The 17405-nt window shown below is 46.2% G+C and overlaps 1 protein-coding gene across 1 annotated transcript in view; it reads left to right on the top strand.

Annotated features, from left to right (window-relative positions):
- Nucleotides 1–17405, top strand: part of CACNA1B (calcium voltage-gated channel subunit alpha1 B) — a 158777-nt gene that overhangs the window by 116043 nt on the left and 25329 nt on the right. The window contains exons 33-36 of the mRNA XM_049781970.1: nucleotides 5443–5559; nucleotides 5801–5866; nucleotides 13755–13846; nucleotides 15515–15659. Coding sequence (XP_049637927.1) covers nucleotides 5443–5559; nucleotides 5801–5866; nucleotides 13755–13846; nucleotides 15515–15659 — 420 coding nt within the window. The remainder of the gene's footprint in view (nucleotides 1–5442; nucleotides 5560–5800; nucleotides 5867–13754; nucleotides 13847–15514; nucleotides 15660–17405) is intronic.

Here is a 17405-nt window from a genome sequence, read left to right as displayed (position 1 = left end):
TTTTGATCATCTCTACCTGCCCACAATTTCTGAAGAGTGTAAGGAAGAGGCTGCTACTTAACGTTCAATCATATCAGTAAGAAAACAGAACACATGGCGTCCAGAACAGGAGCTGCAGTCAGATGCATCCCACAGACTCAAATCACATTGGGAAATGGTCACAGCTTCATAGGGCAAAGAATACCATTAGAACCAGCCTGTCATGGATGCAGAAAAAATGCTTAATAAAATAAAAAATTGGGCCCGGAGAGATAGCACAGTGGTGTTTGCCTTGCAAGCAGCCCATCCAGGACCAAAGGTGGTTGGTTCGAATCCCGGTGTCCCATATGGTCCCCCGTGCCTGCCAGGAGCTATTTCTGAGCAGACAGCCAGGAGTAACCCCTGAGCAACGCCGGGTGTGGCCCAAAAACAAACAAAAAAAAACAAACAAAAAAAATAAAATAAAAAATTACCCATGCCCCAAACTTTAGCAGTCTTGCAGTTACTTGGAGAACATTCATTAAAAAATCCCCATACAAACATTATATAAAGGAGACAAGGAGATAGTACAGTGGGGAGACCACACTTGCTTTGCACGCAGCAGACCCAAGTTAGCTTCCCATATAGTCCTCCGAGCTCACCACGGGTGATCCCTGAGGCAGAGCTAGGAGTAAGCTCTAAGTACAGCTGGATGTGGTCCCCAACACAACAAATAAAAATAAATAAAAACTAATATTTTGTTGATATTTGAAAATAAATCTTGTAAAAGCCAAAGACATGATGCCTGTTGTCACGGCTTCTTTCCAACGCTGAGCAAGGCTGACGTTGCCCGCTCCACATCTCTGCTCTGTTCCTGTGCTGGCACTGGCTGGGATGAAAAGATAAGGAAAATAAACAAAACCTGTAAAGGACAAAAAAAAAAAAAAAAGCAGTTTTTCTTTCTAGGGAGCATTATTACCTAGGACAAAATCTAGAAAAACGGACCACACATGAGGATATGGGCATGGTCACTGAGTTGGAGATTGTTTAGACAAGTTAATAGCATTTCATTGCATCTGCAGCAGTCCTGACTGTAAAACCAGCAGAATATGCAAGTGAGTGAAATCTTGGTGTGAAAGCTACTAGGCTTTGGGGAAATGTACTAAGGAAGACTTAACTCTAGGGGTATGTAGCAGGCCCTTTCATTGAGGCCACTTTCAAAGAGATGATAACTCCCCACAAATTGATCTGTGGACTCAGTGAGATGTCAGTAAAAAATAATGATGTCTAGCTTTGGATTTGATTTGTCTATTTTTTTTGGAGTTTGGCAAGCTGCTGCAGAAATGTTTCAAAAATTGTAGAGGCGAGGTTGGAGTGATAGCACAGTGGGGATGGCATTTGCCTTGCATGTGGCTGACGCAGGCTCAATTCTTGGCATCCTATATGGTCCACAAGCCTGCCAGGAGTGATTCCTTAGCACAGGAGTAACCCCTGAACACCACCAGGTATGGCCTCCTTCCCCCATAAAAAAGCAGAAATTGCTATTGCGTTTGTCAGGAGTGGCTCCCGTGGCAATTGAACTTGTTTTGAGGTAATGCAGTCACCTGTGGGCTGGATTCAGGCATAGTCATGGCAGCCGAACAAAGGAAACAATTTAGTGGGAAACAATTCAGCCATCGGTTGCTGCCATCGACACCCTCTATGTTCCTCAGATCTCTGCCAGGAGTCAGGTTGAAGCAGATGGGTGTGACCCAAACCAAAACCAAATAAAAAAAATAAACCAAAACATGGACAGACTATCTTCCCTGCTCCTGAGTGCTGCTTTTGTGAGTTACAAGTAGCAAAAGAAGCACTTGTGAACCTGCCTTTGTGTGTGCTACAGTGTCCTGAGTGCTGGGTTAGACTCAGCAGGAAGGCTGTGTGGGACCAGTGCACCTGTGTGTCCTGACATGACCTCCCAAGAGGAAAGACATTGGGCCTGTGAACGGGGCAAGGGGACCTGTGACTGTGCCATGAGCCAGTGACAGCAGGATAAAATCAGGCTAATTTCTTTCTTTTTGATGAAATGGTGTCTGGTGCTTTGTTAACAGCATTAGGGCCTGCTTTGACATCTCTCTGGCCCATGCACTGCAGAGGCCACTGGCTATGATGCTGTCTTGGTGGGGGTTGTCCAGCCCACACCCTGAGAGAACAGTTTAGTGCAGGCTCTGGGCAGGGTCTGAGAGTAGCTCCTGCCCCCTTTCCATGGAGGGGCCAGTGTGACTTTTGCCAACTGTACGTACAGGCTGCAGAACTAAAGCCAGAGGTGATGGTTCTCTGGCACGTATGTCTCAGTCAGGAGAGCCTCGAGGGTGTGTGTGTGTGGGGGAGATGGTGGTGCCGGCATTGGGACATAGGTGGAGTGTGATGACTGGATGCAGCTGTGGGTAGCGAGAAGACAAGGGCACCATGTTTGGATGTGAGTAGCATGTGGGTGGACTGGGTTTGTAGGGATGTTGGGGTGTGACCTGGACAGCGATTTCACTCATCTGTTGGACTTCCTGAAGGAGGTGCCTAGAAGGTGGGCTGACCCTAAACCCCAGAGCAGGTGGTTTCTGGCTCCTGACTCTGGTGGAGCCAGGACATGAAAGAAGGGGTGAGCCAGGAGACACCTGGCTGAACTACAATTCCTGGACTCACCCTCAGCAAGTTCTGCATGTAGCTGGGTCTCAGTTCCCAGGTGCCCACATCTGGGCTGCCATTCACTCAGCTCTGCCTGGTGGAAATGGCCATGAGTGCGTGGCCTGTTACTCTCCATTTGTAGTCACTTCATGTTACTTTGTGAATGCACTTTTTTTTATTTATTTTGGCAAAAATATGAGTGTCAGTTCCCATCCCTCAAATTGAAAGTCAAAATAGAACGTTCAGCAGAGGCCTCACTGAGAAGCCCTAGAACCACAAACTGACATTGATTTTTTGCTGGGAATAAAAAAAAGTGCATGTGAGTCGCGGGTGGATTTGCATCATGAACAGGAATGCAGATATGCCTCTCTGTCTGCTTGACCTGCAAACTTCAAGAACAAGTTTGGATTCGATTTGTTTAAGCAAAATACACAAAGTTTACCAAAGTCTTAACAGTTTACAAGTACTCCAAGTTAGATCTTTTGCTTGTATTGATGACTCATTTTCTCTTTTGTTTTCTGTTTTTGTTCTTGATTTGCCTAAACTACCTGCTGACTCACGCCATCCTACCAACATACAATGCGAAAACCATGTCCCGTCTGTGTGTTCACGCCTGCTGCTCAAACACCCCAATCTGTATAACATGCAAATATCCATCCATGAAAACATCATATGTAGGAAACGGTTGGTTTCATAACTTTAAACGTTTCTAAGCCTCTTGCTTTGCTTGCCCTGCTCCTCTCGTTTCCTGTGTTCATTGCTCTGTGGCATGTGTTCAGGGTCTGGCTATACCTCTCCTGGCCTCATCCACACTCTCCCTCCTGGGGTCCAGCCAGGTCTTGGGGCACTTTTGGGAATGTTCTGACTGGGAACAAGGATTTTCTGGCCTGGGGTAAGAACTGGGCTTCCAAGCAGGGCCAGTACTTAGGTGGGTTTCCTGCAGGGAAGGTTGTAGGGCTGAGTTCGGACTTTACTCTTCATTCCTGTGGAGTATCACCCTCTGCTCCAGATGGTTGGTGGCCCCTGCCGAATGTTTTTGTGCCCTTCCTAGATAGGCCCTTCCTATGGGGACCTGGCTGGGGGACTGTGTCCACTGAGGCTCAAGGGACTGTGTAACCAGCACCCTGCATGCTTTTCCACACTGTGCTTGCAGCTCTGTCCCCATCATCGTCCCGTTATCGATGCTGTCATCCATCATCCCCTCAGTGCCAGGCACTCCTGGAGAAGGCCTAGGAGTAGGTAGCATGAGTTCTACAGCAAGAAATTGTGCAAATGCCCCTGAATTTAGGTACATGGGCCTGTGTGTCTTCCACACCATCTTCCTGACCTACAAGATATCCCCAATACTGCTAGGAGACTCCATCTGAACTGGCTGCCTGAGCAGTTTGCTATGTGCTGGGCTGGGGCACTGGGGTTGCCATTACCTGGGTCCACTGTGCCCACCACATAGGTTTTCTAAAGGAGAGACCCTGAAGGGCTGGACATTGGGCAGCTTCTCCTTTGTCCTGCTGTTTCTTCTGGATTTCCTGGCACTGTATGTGTCTCTTGTCCAACACCCACTTCAGGGCTTGCTCACCTGGGGAGAGGATATTTCTCTGCTGAACTGCTTGCTTGGGCACCCAGAGCCACCTCCAAGGCTGCCTCTGCGATTTCACTGCTCTGCATCCCGACTGCCTTTTGGCCGCACCCCCCTCCCACACTCCTTTGCCTATACCCAGCCCTGCTTTTGAGCCTGGCCTTTCTGTCACCTCAACCCAGAAGCTTCTGTGGCAGCCAAAAGCCTGCCACAAGAGAGGAGCCACTTCTGGCAGTGGGAGATAAGGCGTGTTTGGGCCCTGATCCTGAGTGCAGAGTGAGGCCTACTTATGCAGATGGTCTCAGCTGGCCAGTACCAGGGCAGTCCTGAGGGGTGGGAGCGCATTTCTGGGGGCTCCTGCATGTGACCCTGCTTCCATCTTCGTTACCATCTCCATCTTCTCTCTCTCTCTCTCTCTCTCTCTCTCTCTCTCTCTCTCTCTGACCACTGACTGGCCCTCAGTGTGGACAAGCCCGGCCGCTTGCATCTTTTGAGACACTCAAGAGGCAGGAGGTTATTGTTGGGTGGTGTGGGAACCCCATTCTAAGCTGATAGTGCAGGAGACCTCTCATCCCCAAGCACCTATCCAGTCCTGGGCACCACCCAGAGTTGAAAACCCCCCCACCCCAAGACTCCCTGAGAATCGTGGAGCCCAGAGCTGATTGTTTGTGCTTGGTGTCAGCCCTGGCCCTGGCCCTGTGAGGTCTCAGGTTCTCTGGAGCAGAGACCTTCCGATGGGCCACAGGGATAGCTTCTGGGTGAGTAGCTGGACTACCACATTCCCACCCGCTCCTGACTAGACTGGGCCCAGAGCACATTGGTTCTTCTGCTGGGGGAGGGAGGGAGGCTGCCCAGGCCTAGTTCCCAGGGCACTTGGAGCAGATGGAGTCCTGCCCGGCACTGGGCCTCAAAAGGAGAGCAGCACAGGGGGCCCAGGCTGACATGACCCCTGGACTCCATTGGGTAGCAGGGATCTGCTTCAGAGAACTTGCCCTCGCTCCTTCCAGTGCAGGCAGGGAGTTGAGGTGCAGGCGTCCTCGACTTGCTGCATGAGAAATGGTTTGTGGACAAGCTTGACTTCCGAGGGTCCTGGTGGCCGGCGGCTGCTTCTGAAGTGATGGTTTTCTGCTCTTCTCTCCTCACACTTTCCTCTGGGACTTGGAGACTTGGGAGGGCTGGGTGGGAGGGGGGTCTGCTCTCTGGAGCTTCTTTCCTGAGGTCCTGAGGACTGTTTTCCCTCCCCGCAGAACAACTTCATCAACCTTAGCTTCCTTCGCCTCTTCCGGGCAGCGCGGCTCATCAAGCTGCTCCGGCAGGGCTACACCATCCGCATCCTGCTGTGGACTTTTGTCCAGTCCTTCAAGGTGAGTCCCTGCCACTCCTTACCTGTGGGCTGTGCTATGGTGTCCACACCTGCAACCACAGCATCTCCTTCAGATGGTGGATGAGCTCATTTGTGTCCTGTGGGCTTTAATGCCTAGTGGGAGGCAGAGGTGAGCTTGAGTGTGTGTGGGGGGGCATGGTGGGGCCCACTGAGCCATGTCAGGGCCCAGCACCACTGTCCAGGTGTGGTGAACTCACTGCCTGACCTCCTTATCTCCATAGGCCCTGCCCTATGTGTGCCTGCTCATCGCCATGCTCTTCTTCATCTATGCCATCATAGGCATGCAGGTGCGTATGCACATGGGGATGCACGAGTCAGGCACTGGGAAGGGGTATCTACAACCTACATTTCTGTGAGCCGCACCCTGCTTAGGCCATCAGTGAATTGAACACTCAGGTGCCCTCTATGTGGGTGAGGACACAGGGTAGGCTTTGGCTTAGGGCCCATGGCTGGGGTTTGCCTCTACAGGCCTGTAGAAGGGTGTGTGTGAATGAATCTGTGTGGTATTCAAAGCTGGGAGTCCCCTGACTAGCAGTAATTCTGAAGGTCCCTGAGCTCCAGCATGAGCCACCAGCCACACAAGAGAGCGCCCCCAGCAGGCTTGTATTCAGCTTACATCATTCCATTGTACTGAAGAGCCCCACTGGGTTAGTTGTTTGGGGCAGTGCTTCTCAATTATTTTCTGTCATGCCCCCTAGGAAGAAGAAAACATTTTTCGAGCCCCCCTGCATGACTGTAAATAGTATATTAAAAAAACTTTAACCTGCAAAACAAAAATATATAAAATAATTTGAGCTGATTTTTAAAATCAGAGGTGATGTCTGGATTAATGGCTACAATGAGCATGTTTTGCAATGCATAGCTTTTTAAAGTGGGGTTTGAAGCAGGACACAGAAACTCTCAGCTCCAGAGACATACAGAGACAAAAACACAGGGCTTAGCTTGTTATGACAGTGTTTACCCAGGTCAAACGTGCCCCCATTTACGGAGCCTCGTACCCCCCCTGGGGGGGCATGACCCACTATTTGAGAAGTACTGGTTTGGGGAAACCTTTTACAGGCAGAACTGAGCCCCTAGTTGTAACAGTGGAAAGAAACAATACAAATACAAATGATTTAGGGAGAGAAGTCTCTATGTCTTCAAGCATGACTGGGAATGGCTCTGATTGATTGATTTGTATACTTTGAATGAGTTATTTGGTCACATTAAAGTCAGGAATCAGCATTAGCTCCTGAAGTGCTCAAGTTCCACTCTTTCTTTTGCCCCTGGGCTCCCTGATAACAAGGGCCTAACCCAGAAAGCTCCCAGCTTGTCACTTCCTTTCATAGTCACTGGGAGTTTGGTTTTTTTTTATTAGTCATGGCGAACTACAGTTATCCATGATTGATGTTCAGTTAAGCCACGTTCCAACATCAGTCAGTTTCTTCACCAGTCTACTCAGTCTTCCCCCCACTCACAAGCAAGCCTCTGTGAAAGGCACTTTAAAATAAATGATTGGCACTGGTTTTACATATGCTTAGTGGTAGGGTTTCATGCATAAGACTTTACCCCCCTTTAGCACTGCCGATAGGTTGACCACCTCTCACCACCCTTGTACTATTCACATCCCTGTTTTATATCCCCTTCCCCCATCACAACCTTCCTACTAAAGATGAGTCCTCATGCTTTTCTTTTCTTTTAAATTTTTTTTTTTTGTGGTTTTTGGGTCACACCCTCCAGTGCTCAGGGGTTATTCCTGGCTCCAGGCTCAGAAATTGCTCCTGGCAGGCACAGGGGACCATATGGGATGCCGGGATTCGAACCGATGACCTCCTGCATGAAAGGCAAACGCCTTACCTCCATGCTATCTCTCCGGCCCCTCTTTTAAATTTTTTTTATTGCGATCATTGTGAATTATAAGACCTTCATAGTTGTATTTCAGGCATACAGTGAATTAGGGTCATTCCCTACTGGAGGTGTTGACCTCCCTCCACTAGAGTTCTCAGCATGCATCCCATACCTCCTTACTTCACAGCCTAGTCTACTAGTGTAATAGGTCCATTTTGTGTTTAGCTTGTTATAGTTTTTTTTTTTTTTTTGTGGTTTTTGGGTCACACCCGGCAGTGCTCAGGGGTTATTCCTGGCTCCAGGCTCAGAAATTGCTCCTGGCAGGCACAGGGGACCATATGGGGCGCCGGGATTCGAACCGATGACCTCCTGCATGAAAGGCAAACGCCTTACCTCCATGCTATCTCTCCGGCCCCCGCTTGTTATAGTTTGGACCTTTTGATTCTATTGTTGTTGACTTTGGCTTGAGTATTTAGTTCTGGCCATTTTTTTTCCCACTCAATGCACCTGAGACTAATTGACCCCTGGCCCCCTTCCACTATATATTTTTCTCAATTTGTAGAAAAACCTAGAAATATGCAGTAAAGCAAAGTGATTCATGTCACAAAGTTCTGTGTAAAAGGTGGGATTCTCCTATCTAGAAGATATAAGTAAAATAAAGTAAAATAAAATAAAATAAAGGGGTTTGAGTTTGGCAGTTTTTTTGTTTTGTTGTTGTTGTTGTTGTTGTTTTTTGCATAGGTGCAGTAAATATCGGGGAAATTAGAAAGGAAATACCCTTGGCCTAAAAAACAGGATGTCTCTACCTATGAAGTATACTGTCCTAAGATGGACTACAGGTTCTAGGCATATTAATTGTCCAACCCCCAAGGTCTTTTTCATGGTCCCAGGAAAAGTTCTACTCAGTTGTGGTTGTCACAGTCAGGCTTCTGTAATTAGAGGTCTTGGTTTTTGCACAGATCCTATTTTGAAGCAGGGTGTCACAAAGTGTCTTCTGATTTCATCTCACTATTAGGTGGAGAGGCAGGGAAGCCTGCCCATAGGGCAAATTGTTGCTGTTTCCTTGTTGTCAGGTGTCATATAGACCTGCACTAGAGCAAGTTGGTGTCAGGGCAGCATTAGGGCCTCCTGCTGGGGGGAGCTTGAATCCTAGTGCTGGTGTAGAAAACCATGCTGGTTCCAAGGATAGGATCCAGCATTCAGGATTGGATGGTGAATGTCTGATCAATGAGGCCTAAGTCAAGTCCCCATGACAGATGTTCAGGGGATGCTCTGCTTTTCTATTGCCTTTGGACATTTGCTACTTACCTACTGTGTCTTTATATCTGGCATATGCGAGAGATCATTCTGTCAGCTTTTTCTCCTAATTTCACTCTCCAAATTCATCCACATAGTAGCAAATTGCATGATTTTATTTTTCTTACGGTTGAATAAGTATTCCATTGTGTATATGTACGATGGTTTATGGTTTTTCCACTCATCTGTTCTTGGTCATGTCGGTTGTTTCCAGATTTGGACTATTGTGGAGAGTACTATAGTGAACATAGGAGTGCAAATGTGTTTTTTATCCATTAAGTTTTTGGACCCTTAGGGTATATTCTGAGAAGTGGAATTGCTGGGTCAAATGGAAACTAAATTCCTAGTTTTTGTGGTGTGTCCATATTGTTTTTTCAGAAAAGGCTGAACCAGTCAACATTCCTACTAGAAGAGAATGAGAGTTCCTTTTCCTATCCCCATATCTGTGCCAATAGTGGTTGTCCTTGTTGATTTTGATGTGTGCCAATCTCTTTGGAGTGAGGTCTCTCACTGTCTATTTGCATTCCCCTGATGATTAGCGATGTAGAGCATTTTTAAATGTCTTTGGCCATATCTCCTCCGAGGAAGTTTCTGTTCATATTGTTCATCTCTTCTCCCTCCTTTTTAATTTGTTTGATAATTTTAAGTCTGTGAACTTTTATAAAATTTTACCATGTAATTAAAAATGTATATAAAGTTTTATAGAAAAAATTGCCTAGATTGCTGGCCAATGTTTATGTTTAAATATATATTAATACTGAAAGCAGAGTTCTCTATACTTTTGGGATTACTAAAGATTTCTAAGAACTTCCAAGTTCTTTTTATTCTTGAATTACATAAATGTGTTACATTATTGTTGTAAAAAATTTTTTTTTGTTTTTGGGCCACACCCAGCAGTGTTCAGAGGTTACTCCTGGCTGTCAGCTCAGAAATAGCCCTGGCAGGCATGGGGGACCATATGGGACACCAGGATTCGAACCAACCACCTTAGGTCCTGGGTCAGCTGCTTGCAAGGCAAACACCACTGTGCTATCTCTCTGGGCCCTATTGTTGGAAAAATTTAATAACAAAGTGTAAATAATATTATGGGGATATTTTTTTTGCACCTAATATATCACTTTGTACCTTCCCATCACCTCCTAGAGATATCTGGATAGAAGAGGAATGGGGATGAGGAGGAAGATGCTTGTGACTAAATTTAATTCACTTGACTTTGCAGTTCTTTGCCTGTCTGCATGAAATAACTTTATTCTTTTTGTGGGTGGAGCCCTCACTTGGCTGCACTTAGGGGATACTCTTGGTTCTGTGCTCAGAAGTCACTCCTGGCAGGCTTGGTGGACCATAAGATATGACAGAGATCAAATCCAAGTTGGCTGCATGCAAGGCAAACACCCTACTCACTGTGCTATTGCTCCGGCCCCAAATCTATTCTTTTTAAAAAAAAATTAATTCTTGGGGCCAAAGAGATAGCACAGTGGTAAGGTGTTTGCCTTGCATGTGGCTGACTGGGTTCGATTCCTGGCCTCCTAGGTCCCCTCAGCCTGCTAGAAGTGATTTCTGAGTTCAGAGCCAGAAGTAACCCTGAGCGCTGCCAGGTGTGGCCCAAAAACCAACCAACAAGAAAAAGATTTCTTGAATTGAATCACACAGTTACTCTTCTTTCTATTTTTGGTAGGATTAGATGTTTGTTTATTGTAAACTTCTACCAGTGCTTTATATACCTTTGATATTAGTCCTTTATCAGATGAGTGGTGGGCAAATAGTTTCTCCCACTCTATGAAATGTCTTTGTATTTTGGTCATTGCTTCCTTTGAGTAGCAGATGTTTCTTAATTGGATGTAGTCCCATTTTTTTTCCTTTGTTTGTTTGGCCAATGACATCAACTCCTTAAAGAGGCCTATAACTTCAGTAACAAGGAGAATTCTGCCTGTGCTGCCCTCAGTTTAACTTACAGATTCAGGTCTGATATTGAGGTCTTTATTTTTATTTGACTTTTATGCACTTTGTTAGAAAGAGGTCTGAGTTCACTTTTTACATGCAGCAACCAGTTTTCCCAACATCACTTGTTAAGAGGCTTTCCTTGCTCTGCTTTCTATTTTTGCTTCTATATACAATATTAGCTGTCTGTATGCCTGAGGTTCTATCTCTGAATTTTCAGTTCTGTTTAATTGATCTGAGATTTCTTAGGCTATTTGAAGAGGATTTGTTATTGCATATGATTTTTATGAGTGTTTGATTTTTTTTAAGCTTTTTATTGATTGATTCATTGATTGAATATGATCTTTTTTTTTTTTGCCACACCCTGCGGCACCTGGGTTCCTCCTGGCTCTGCACTTAGAAATCACTTCTGGTAGGCTTGGAGGAGCATATGGGATGCTGGGGATAGAACCTGGTTGGCTGCATAAGAGGCAAATGCCCTGTGTAATGTGCTATTACTCTGGTCTCAAGATATATGTATTTTTAAATGTCATGTATATAGGATGATATCACTATATGTGGTATTTGGAATAACTAAATAAAGAGGGAATGTAGTAGTTTTAAGGGAAGATGCCTAGATCTAGTGTCTAGGGAGGGTAAGGAAAGTAGAGTGTAGGGGAGGAAAGAAGAGAAAGATGAGAAGTAATGGGGGCAGGGTTCAAGGGGATTAAGGTACACTGATGGAATTAAGGAATGACAGAGCTAAATATCCAAACAACAGAGTCAACAGCACTGAAAATCATGAGGCCCAAACTTTAACAACCGAACTTAAAGTAAGTGGTGCCTGTCAAGGTGGGAAACTTGGGGAGGGCTCTGGGAGGGAAGCTGGGAACATTAGTGGAGGGAATATCCATATTGTTTTCCCAAAAGATACAAGACTGGTGATGGGTTGGAACATTTTATGCCTAAAATTCTGCTTGAACAACTTTGTAAATCATGGTGCTCTAATCAAGTAAACTGAATTAAAATGTCATGATTTTTTTTTTAATTTTTATTTTGATCATATGGCTTACATATCTTTCACAGTAGTATTTTAGGTACATATTAACATTGAATCAGGGGAATACCCATCACCAAATTTGTCCTCCCCACATCCCCGTCCCTTTCTGCAACCCATATTCTCCACCATCACCCCCCGGGCTGCTAGAGTATCTGGTCTCCTCTTTGTCTAGCTTACTATTAGTGATCATATATCTGTTTGGTCCTGGTGCCCTCCCTTGTTTCTCCCTCGATTTGAGAGGCTGAGCAAGTTATGTGGGTTTTTTGTTGTTGTTGTTGTTGTTTTTCGGGCCACACCCGTTTGATGCTCAGGGGTTACTCCTGGTTAAGTGCTCAGAAATTGCCTCTGGCTTGGGGGGACCATATGGGACGCCAGGGGATCGAACCCCAGTCCTTCCTTGGCTAGCGCTTGTAAGGCATACACCTTACCTCTAGTGCCACCTTGGCGGCCCCAGAGTTATGTGGTTTTGTTTGAGGGAAAGAAAAGCAATAGAATGGGGTAAAAAATAAGAAAAAAATAAAATAAAATAAATCAAATATGCTGAAAATGGGCAGAGTCCTTCTAGAAGCTATCAACCTCAGTTTGAGAGAGGACATGAAAAAAGTAATTGAAACACCACAACAATACAGAAAGAAATGAAATGTCATGAATTTTTATAGGGACTGCATTGAATCTATAAAATGCTTTTGGGGAGTATTGCCGTGTTGACAGAGTGGACAGGTAATCCTCCTGATCCATGAACAGGGAATGTATTTCTATTGTCTCCTGCCCTCTGTTATTTTAGGAGAGCTTTGTCTTGTTCTTTGTATAGGTCTTTCACCTGTTTTGTTAAACTGATTTCTAGGTACTTGATCTTTTGAGGCACAATTATGATGGAATGAGAACTGTTTATAAACTCTTTCAGAAGCTGAAATATCCCCTTGCTTAGAAATGTGATGAGATTGGTGCTATTTAAAGCCAATTTATATCTTTTCTTTATTTGGTCTGAAAAGGCACAAAAATAGTCTTTTATCAATTTTCAACTGGATTTTAAGGGGTATTTTTTCTTTGTTTGTTTTTGAGCCACTATACTCAGGGATTACTCCCAGCTCTGTGCTCAGAAATCACTATTGGCAGGCTTGGGGGGGGGGGGCATATGAGATCAAACCCGGTCAGTCTCGTACAAGAAAAACTCCCTATTCACTCTCTGGCCCCTGGATTTTTTATTTTAGGTGAACTATAATGAGGGATTCTACTGAGCTAAATAAATACCTCAGTAGAAATCTTCCATATATAAGGGCTAATACCAGGCTCCCTGCCCATACTAAAATTTGTCAAAACATCTCCCAGAAAACAAACTATCAGTATTACATACAAGTAAATATTTATTTTTCAAAAAGAGCTAAATATCATTACTGACTCTTTGGAAATGTATCTTGATAGAAATCAATTAATTGGAGAGAGGGAGGAAGTGAGAGAGAGAGAGAGAGAGAGAGAGAGAGAGAGAGAGAGAGAGAGAGAGAGAGAGAGAGAGAGAGAGAGAGAGAGAGAGTGTGTTAAGGCACTGGACTTTCACTGGAATTTGCATCTGCTTTGCTCCCAGATCCACCCGTTGTTCCTCCTGTAGCAGAGTGATTCTGAGCACAAAGCCAGGAGTCAGTGCTGAGCACTACTGGGCATGAACCAACACCATTCCCCAGAAATCAAGTCCCCTAATACATAAATAGCAGCAATACAAAACTTAGAATGATTTTGCATAGAAGTTTCAAAGGGAACTTTGGTGTGACTGATCGGAGCATTGTTGTGAAGATTCACACTGATGAAATGTGAACCGCTGTGGCTTGATAGCCATAGCATGTCAGGAAGTGATCTCTGGCCCTTGTGTGACCTGTCACGTGGCAGGGCTCCTGAGGAGCTGCCCTGTGGTGCTCAGGACATACGTGTGTTTCTTTCCCCTGCTCGTGGACAGAAGCAGCAGCATTGGTGCAGCCCCAATGGGACCCTGAGGGCTCTGGGAGTGATCTCAACCTGAGGGTCCCACAGCAGCCTAGCTGGGGTCCTGGAGGATCCTGCAGCCTATTCTTTCTTTCTTCCAGGTCTTCGGAAATATTGCTCTGGATGATGAAACCAGCATTAATCGGCACAACAACTTCCGGACATTTCTGCAAGCCTTGATGCTGCTATTCAGGTGCATACCGGACGGGCTCAGGCTTATCATAGAGGGGTTTGTGGCTCACCTCTTGGTGGGCCTGCCCAGGATTGCCCTTCCTCTGTGGCCTATTTCTCTCTCTCTCTATTCTGTGGTATTCCAAGAACTCACCCCCAGACCTCTGCCCCGCAAGGCTGCAGAGGTATGGGGGACACTTTCTGGGGTGAGTCCGGGGGCCTCATGGTATAGAATGAGGAGGGGGCAGAGGCGAGGAGGAAGACATTTCTGCCTTCAGAATGTCCCTCCTGGCATGAGGGAAGAACTTTCTCCAGGTACAAAGGACTGCTGATGGACATGCACTATTCAGGGCCTCTCTTGATGTGTCACTTTGAACACCCTTTGGTGGCCTGGGCTGCCAGTACCTACATAACCCATGCTGGGCAACTGCCTCAGGCCTTATGATTCTGCTCTTGATTCTGTGTCAGACTGATCACACAGCCCTGGGATCCCTAGACCTCCTGAGGCCCTCTGTCCTCTGCTGTGTTTATTCAGGTGCAGCTGCTGAGACCTCCTGTGCCATCAGAGATGGGCAGGCCACGGAACTTTGTTCTCAAAGATCCTCTTCCGCCCTGACCCAATGTAGTTTCTCAGTCATGGTCTGGAGCTGGCTGGACTTGTTCTTCTGCAGGAAGCCTGTACTGACCGTGGCAATGGTCAGTGGAGAATAGGCCAGATTTTGTCCTGTGTTTAGCCCACTCACTGGTGCGTCTGTATTTAGCCCACCCAAGATGTGCCTGTGTTTAGTAACACTGCTGAACATTGCTTTTTTTTAAATAATAGTTTTTAGAATGATCTGTTTACAACTTTTATTTATTTATTTAGTATTGGGGGGGGTACACCCGGCAGCACTCAGGGGTTTCTCCTGGCTCTGCACTCAGAAATCACTCCTGGCAGGCTTGGGGGACCATATGGGATGTTGGGTATCGAACCTGGGTTTGTCCTGAGTTGGCTGCATGTAAAGCAAATACCCTATTGCTGTGCTATCACTCTGGCCTCTGCTGAACTCTGGTTAGTAGGACTCTTCACATCTTACCGATTTGAACCTAAAGTGGACTCACTGTAGGTGCATCTGTGTTTAGTCCACCTGCTGGTGTGTTTTGTTTAGTAGCACTGCTGAGTGCTGAAGGGAAAAGCTCGAAACCAGTCAGGAATCTGACTCCAGCTCAGGGACCTGACTGCTTCTTAGCCCAGTATGAGCAGGGATGAAACTGATTGTTCTCTGACGACTGCTGAGTTGATCAACTAGAGTTGGTGAAATGGGCGTGAAGACAATGGGGTCAGAATCTGAGTAGCTGCATTTATTGAGCCATGGGGCTCATGGCTCTGTCCTCCTTTGGGGAAGGACACCTGGCCCAAGTGTGGTGTTGGCTGCAAGGTGTCCCATAGATGTGCCTTGGTGCTGGCTTCTGACTCTGAAGTTCTGCTTGGGGCCTTATGATTTCTCAGTTTCTGATCAGCTTTCTGGCCAGAGGTTCCTGCAAAGGAGCAGTCATTACTGGAACCGATGCTGTTTGTGTTCTCCGAGGAAGAGCCCCTGAGGAGAGGGTAGCTTGCCCAGCTCTCTTAGAGCTCCTGCTCCTTGGTCCCTAGGTAGGACTGAAGTCATCCCTTCCCAGCCTCAGGGGCTCATGGCTTTGTCCTCCTTAGGAGTGCCACTGGGGAGGCCTGGCACGAGATCATGCTGTCCTGTCTCAGCAACCGGGCCTGTGATAAGCATGCCAGCGCCAGTGAGTGTGGGAGCGACTTTGCCTACTTTTACTTCGTCTCCTTCATCTTCCTTTGCTCCTTTCTGGTAAGTTCTGGTCACGACACCACAGCTGCCCAGACCTCCATCTCTGGCTGATTTTCATGCATGTCACATTAAAAGCTGGTCTGGGAACCTGTGCACATGGAGACCTGCCATGAATTCCAAGGAACTTCCCTGGTAATGGACTCCTGGGTGCTTTTATTGATAGGTTCTAAGTTTACCTGGGAAGCTGTCCCTTGTTCCCAGCTCCTAGATGGACATCAACAAAGGTTATATGGCCGCTTGAAGCAGCACACCAGGCAGGTGAACGAGGTAGTAGAGACAAGTAGGATTGGATTGGGAGGTTGGAGTGCCAGGTTCCTGAGGTGTAGGTTCTATTTCACATCAGCAGAACCTGTGGGAGAGTAAGCAGGATCAACACAGTCCTCCTGGTCTTAGACCTACTGTGGATTCTGGCCTCTGATTTTTTTTTTTTTTTTTTTTTTTTTTTTTTTTGGTTTTTGGGCCACACACGGCAGTGCTCAGGGGTTACTCCTGGCTGTCTGCTCAGAAATAGCTCCTGGCAGGCACGGGGGACCATATGGGACACCGGGATTTGAACCAACCACCTTAGGTCCTGGATCGGCTGCTTGCAAGGCAAACGCCGCTGTGCTATCTCTCCGGGCCCTGACCTCTGATTGAAATAAACAATTTAGTTAACAGGTTGAAAGTGAAGGCGTCTATGGCCTGAGAAAGGGAGTGTGAGGAATTGGGTAGATGCTAGTGAAGCAGGAAGTTGAGCTGATGTGAGGGTTACAGAAGTGAAGAATGGGGGTGGAGAATCTGTGTCCTTCACCCCAAACAGGAAGAGCCAAGAGCTATGGACACAGTGCTTGGAGTAGGGGGAAGAAAGCATACCAGTGGGCCGAAGATGCGAAGTATCTGTAATTAGTGTCCATGTAATCTGGGGCTGAATGATGTCCTATCAATCTCTGCTAGGTGAAACTTGCAACTTTAGGGGTCATGAGCAATGAAGGTTCCTGGCCCCTCCTAGATTTATTAACATGTCTGAGTGAAGAACAGGAATTTGAGTTTTAACAAACTCCCCAGCTAATTTCATGACTACTAAACTTTGAGTGCGACAAGCTAGGAAGACTGCAGTTTCAGAAGAAGGCCAAATATTAACTCCTGGGGCCATGTACATAGAACAGAGCACTGGGTCCAGAAATTTAAAGGGAACAGAGACAGAAGTGGACAACCAGCAGAGGGAAGGCCAAAGAAGAAAGTGTCTCTTGAGTGGAGAGGCAACACTAATGGTAGTGTTGCAAACAGCGGTGGTCAAGTGACACAGATTTTCCACCCTCATTCTTCACTTCTGTAACCCTCACATCGACTCAGCTTCCCTGACCCCTCTTCCCCCGTGTCCACCCAACTCCCCACACTCCCTTTCTCAGGCCACAGACACCTTCACTTTCCACCTGTTAACTCAGATGCAACAAATATGGAATTTGAATGAGTAACCTCCCAACAAAAGTCCAGGACCAGCAGGCTTCACTAATGAGCCCCACCAAGCATTGATAGCAGATTTAACACTAATGTTATTAAAAGAAAATGAAGGTGGATGATAAAAAGAAATACATTTAAACTCTGATTCTGAGACTGACATTACATTGATTCACAAACCACCACTGACATGATTAGAGAGCAAGATATCAGACACTTATCCTCTTATGACCAATGATGCAAAGACACTCAATAGCATATCAGCAAAATATATTTATTATAGTAAAGGATAGATCTCTTGGCTCAGTA

This window comes from Suncus etruscus, chromosome 10 (genome assembly GCF_024139225.1).
Source record: "Suncus etruscus isolate mSunEtr1 chromosome 10, mSunEtr1.pri.cur, whole genome shotgun sequence".
Lineage (NCBI taxonomy): Eukaryota > Metazoa > Chordata > Mammalia > Eulipotyphla > Soricidae > Suncus > Suncus etruscus.
This window is presented reverse-complemented; position numbering and strand designations above follow the sequence as displayed.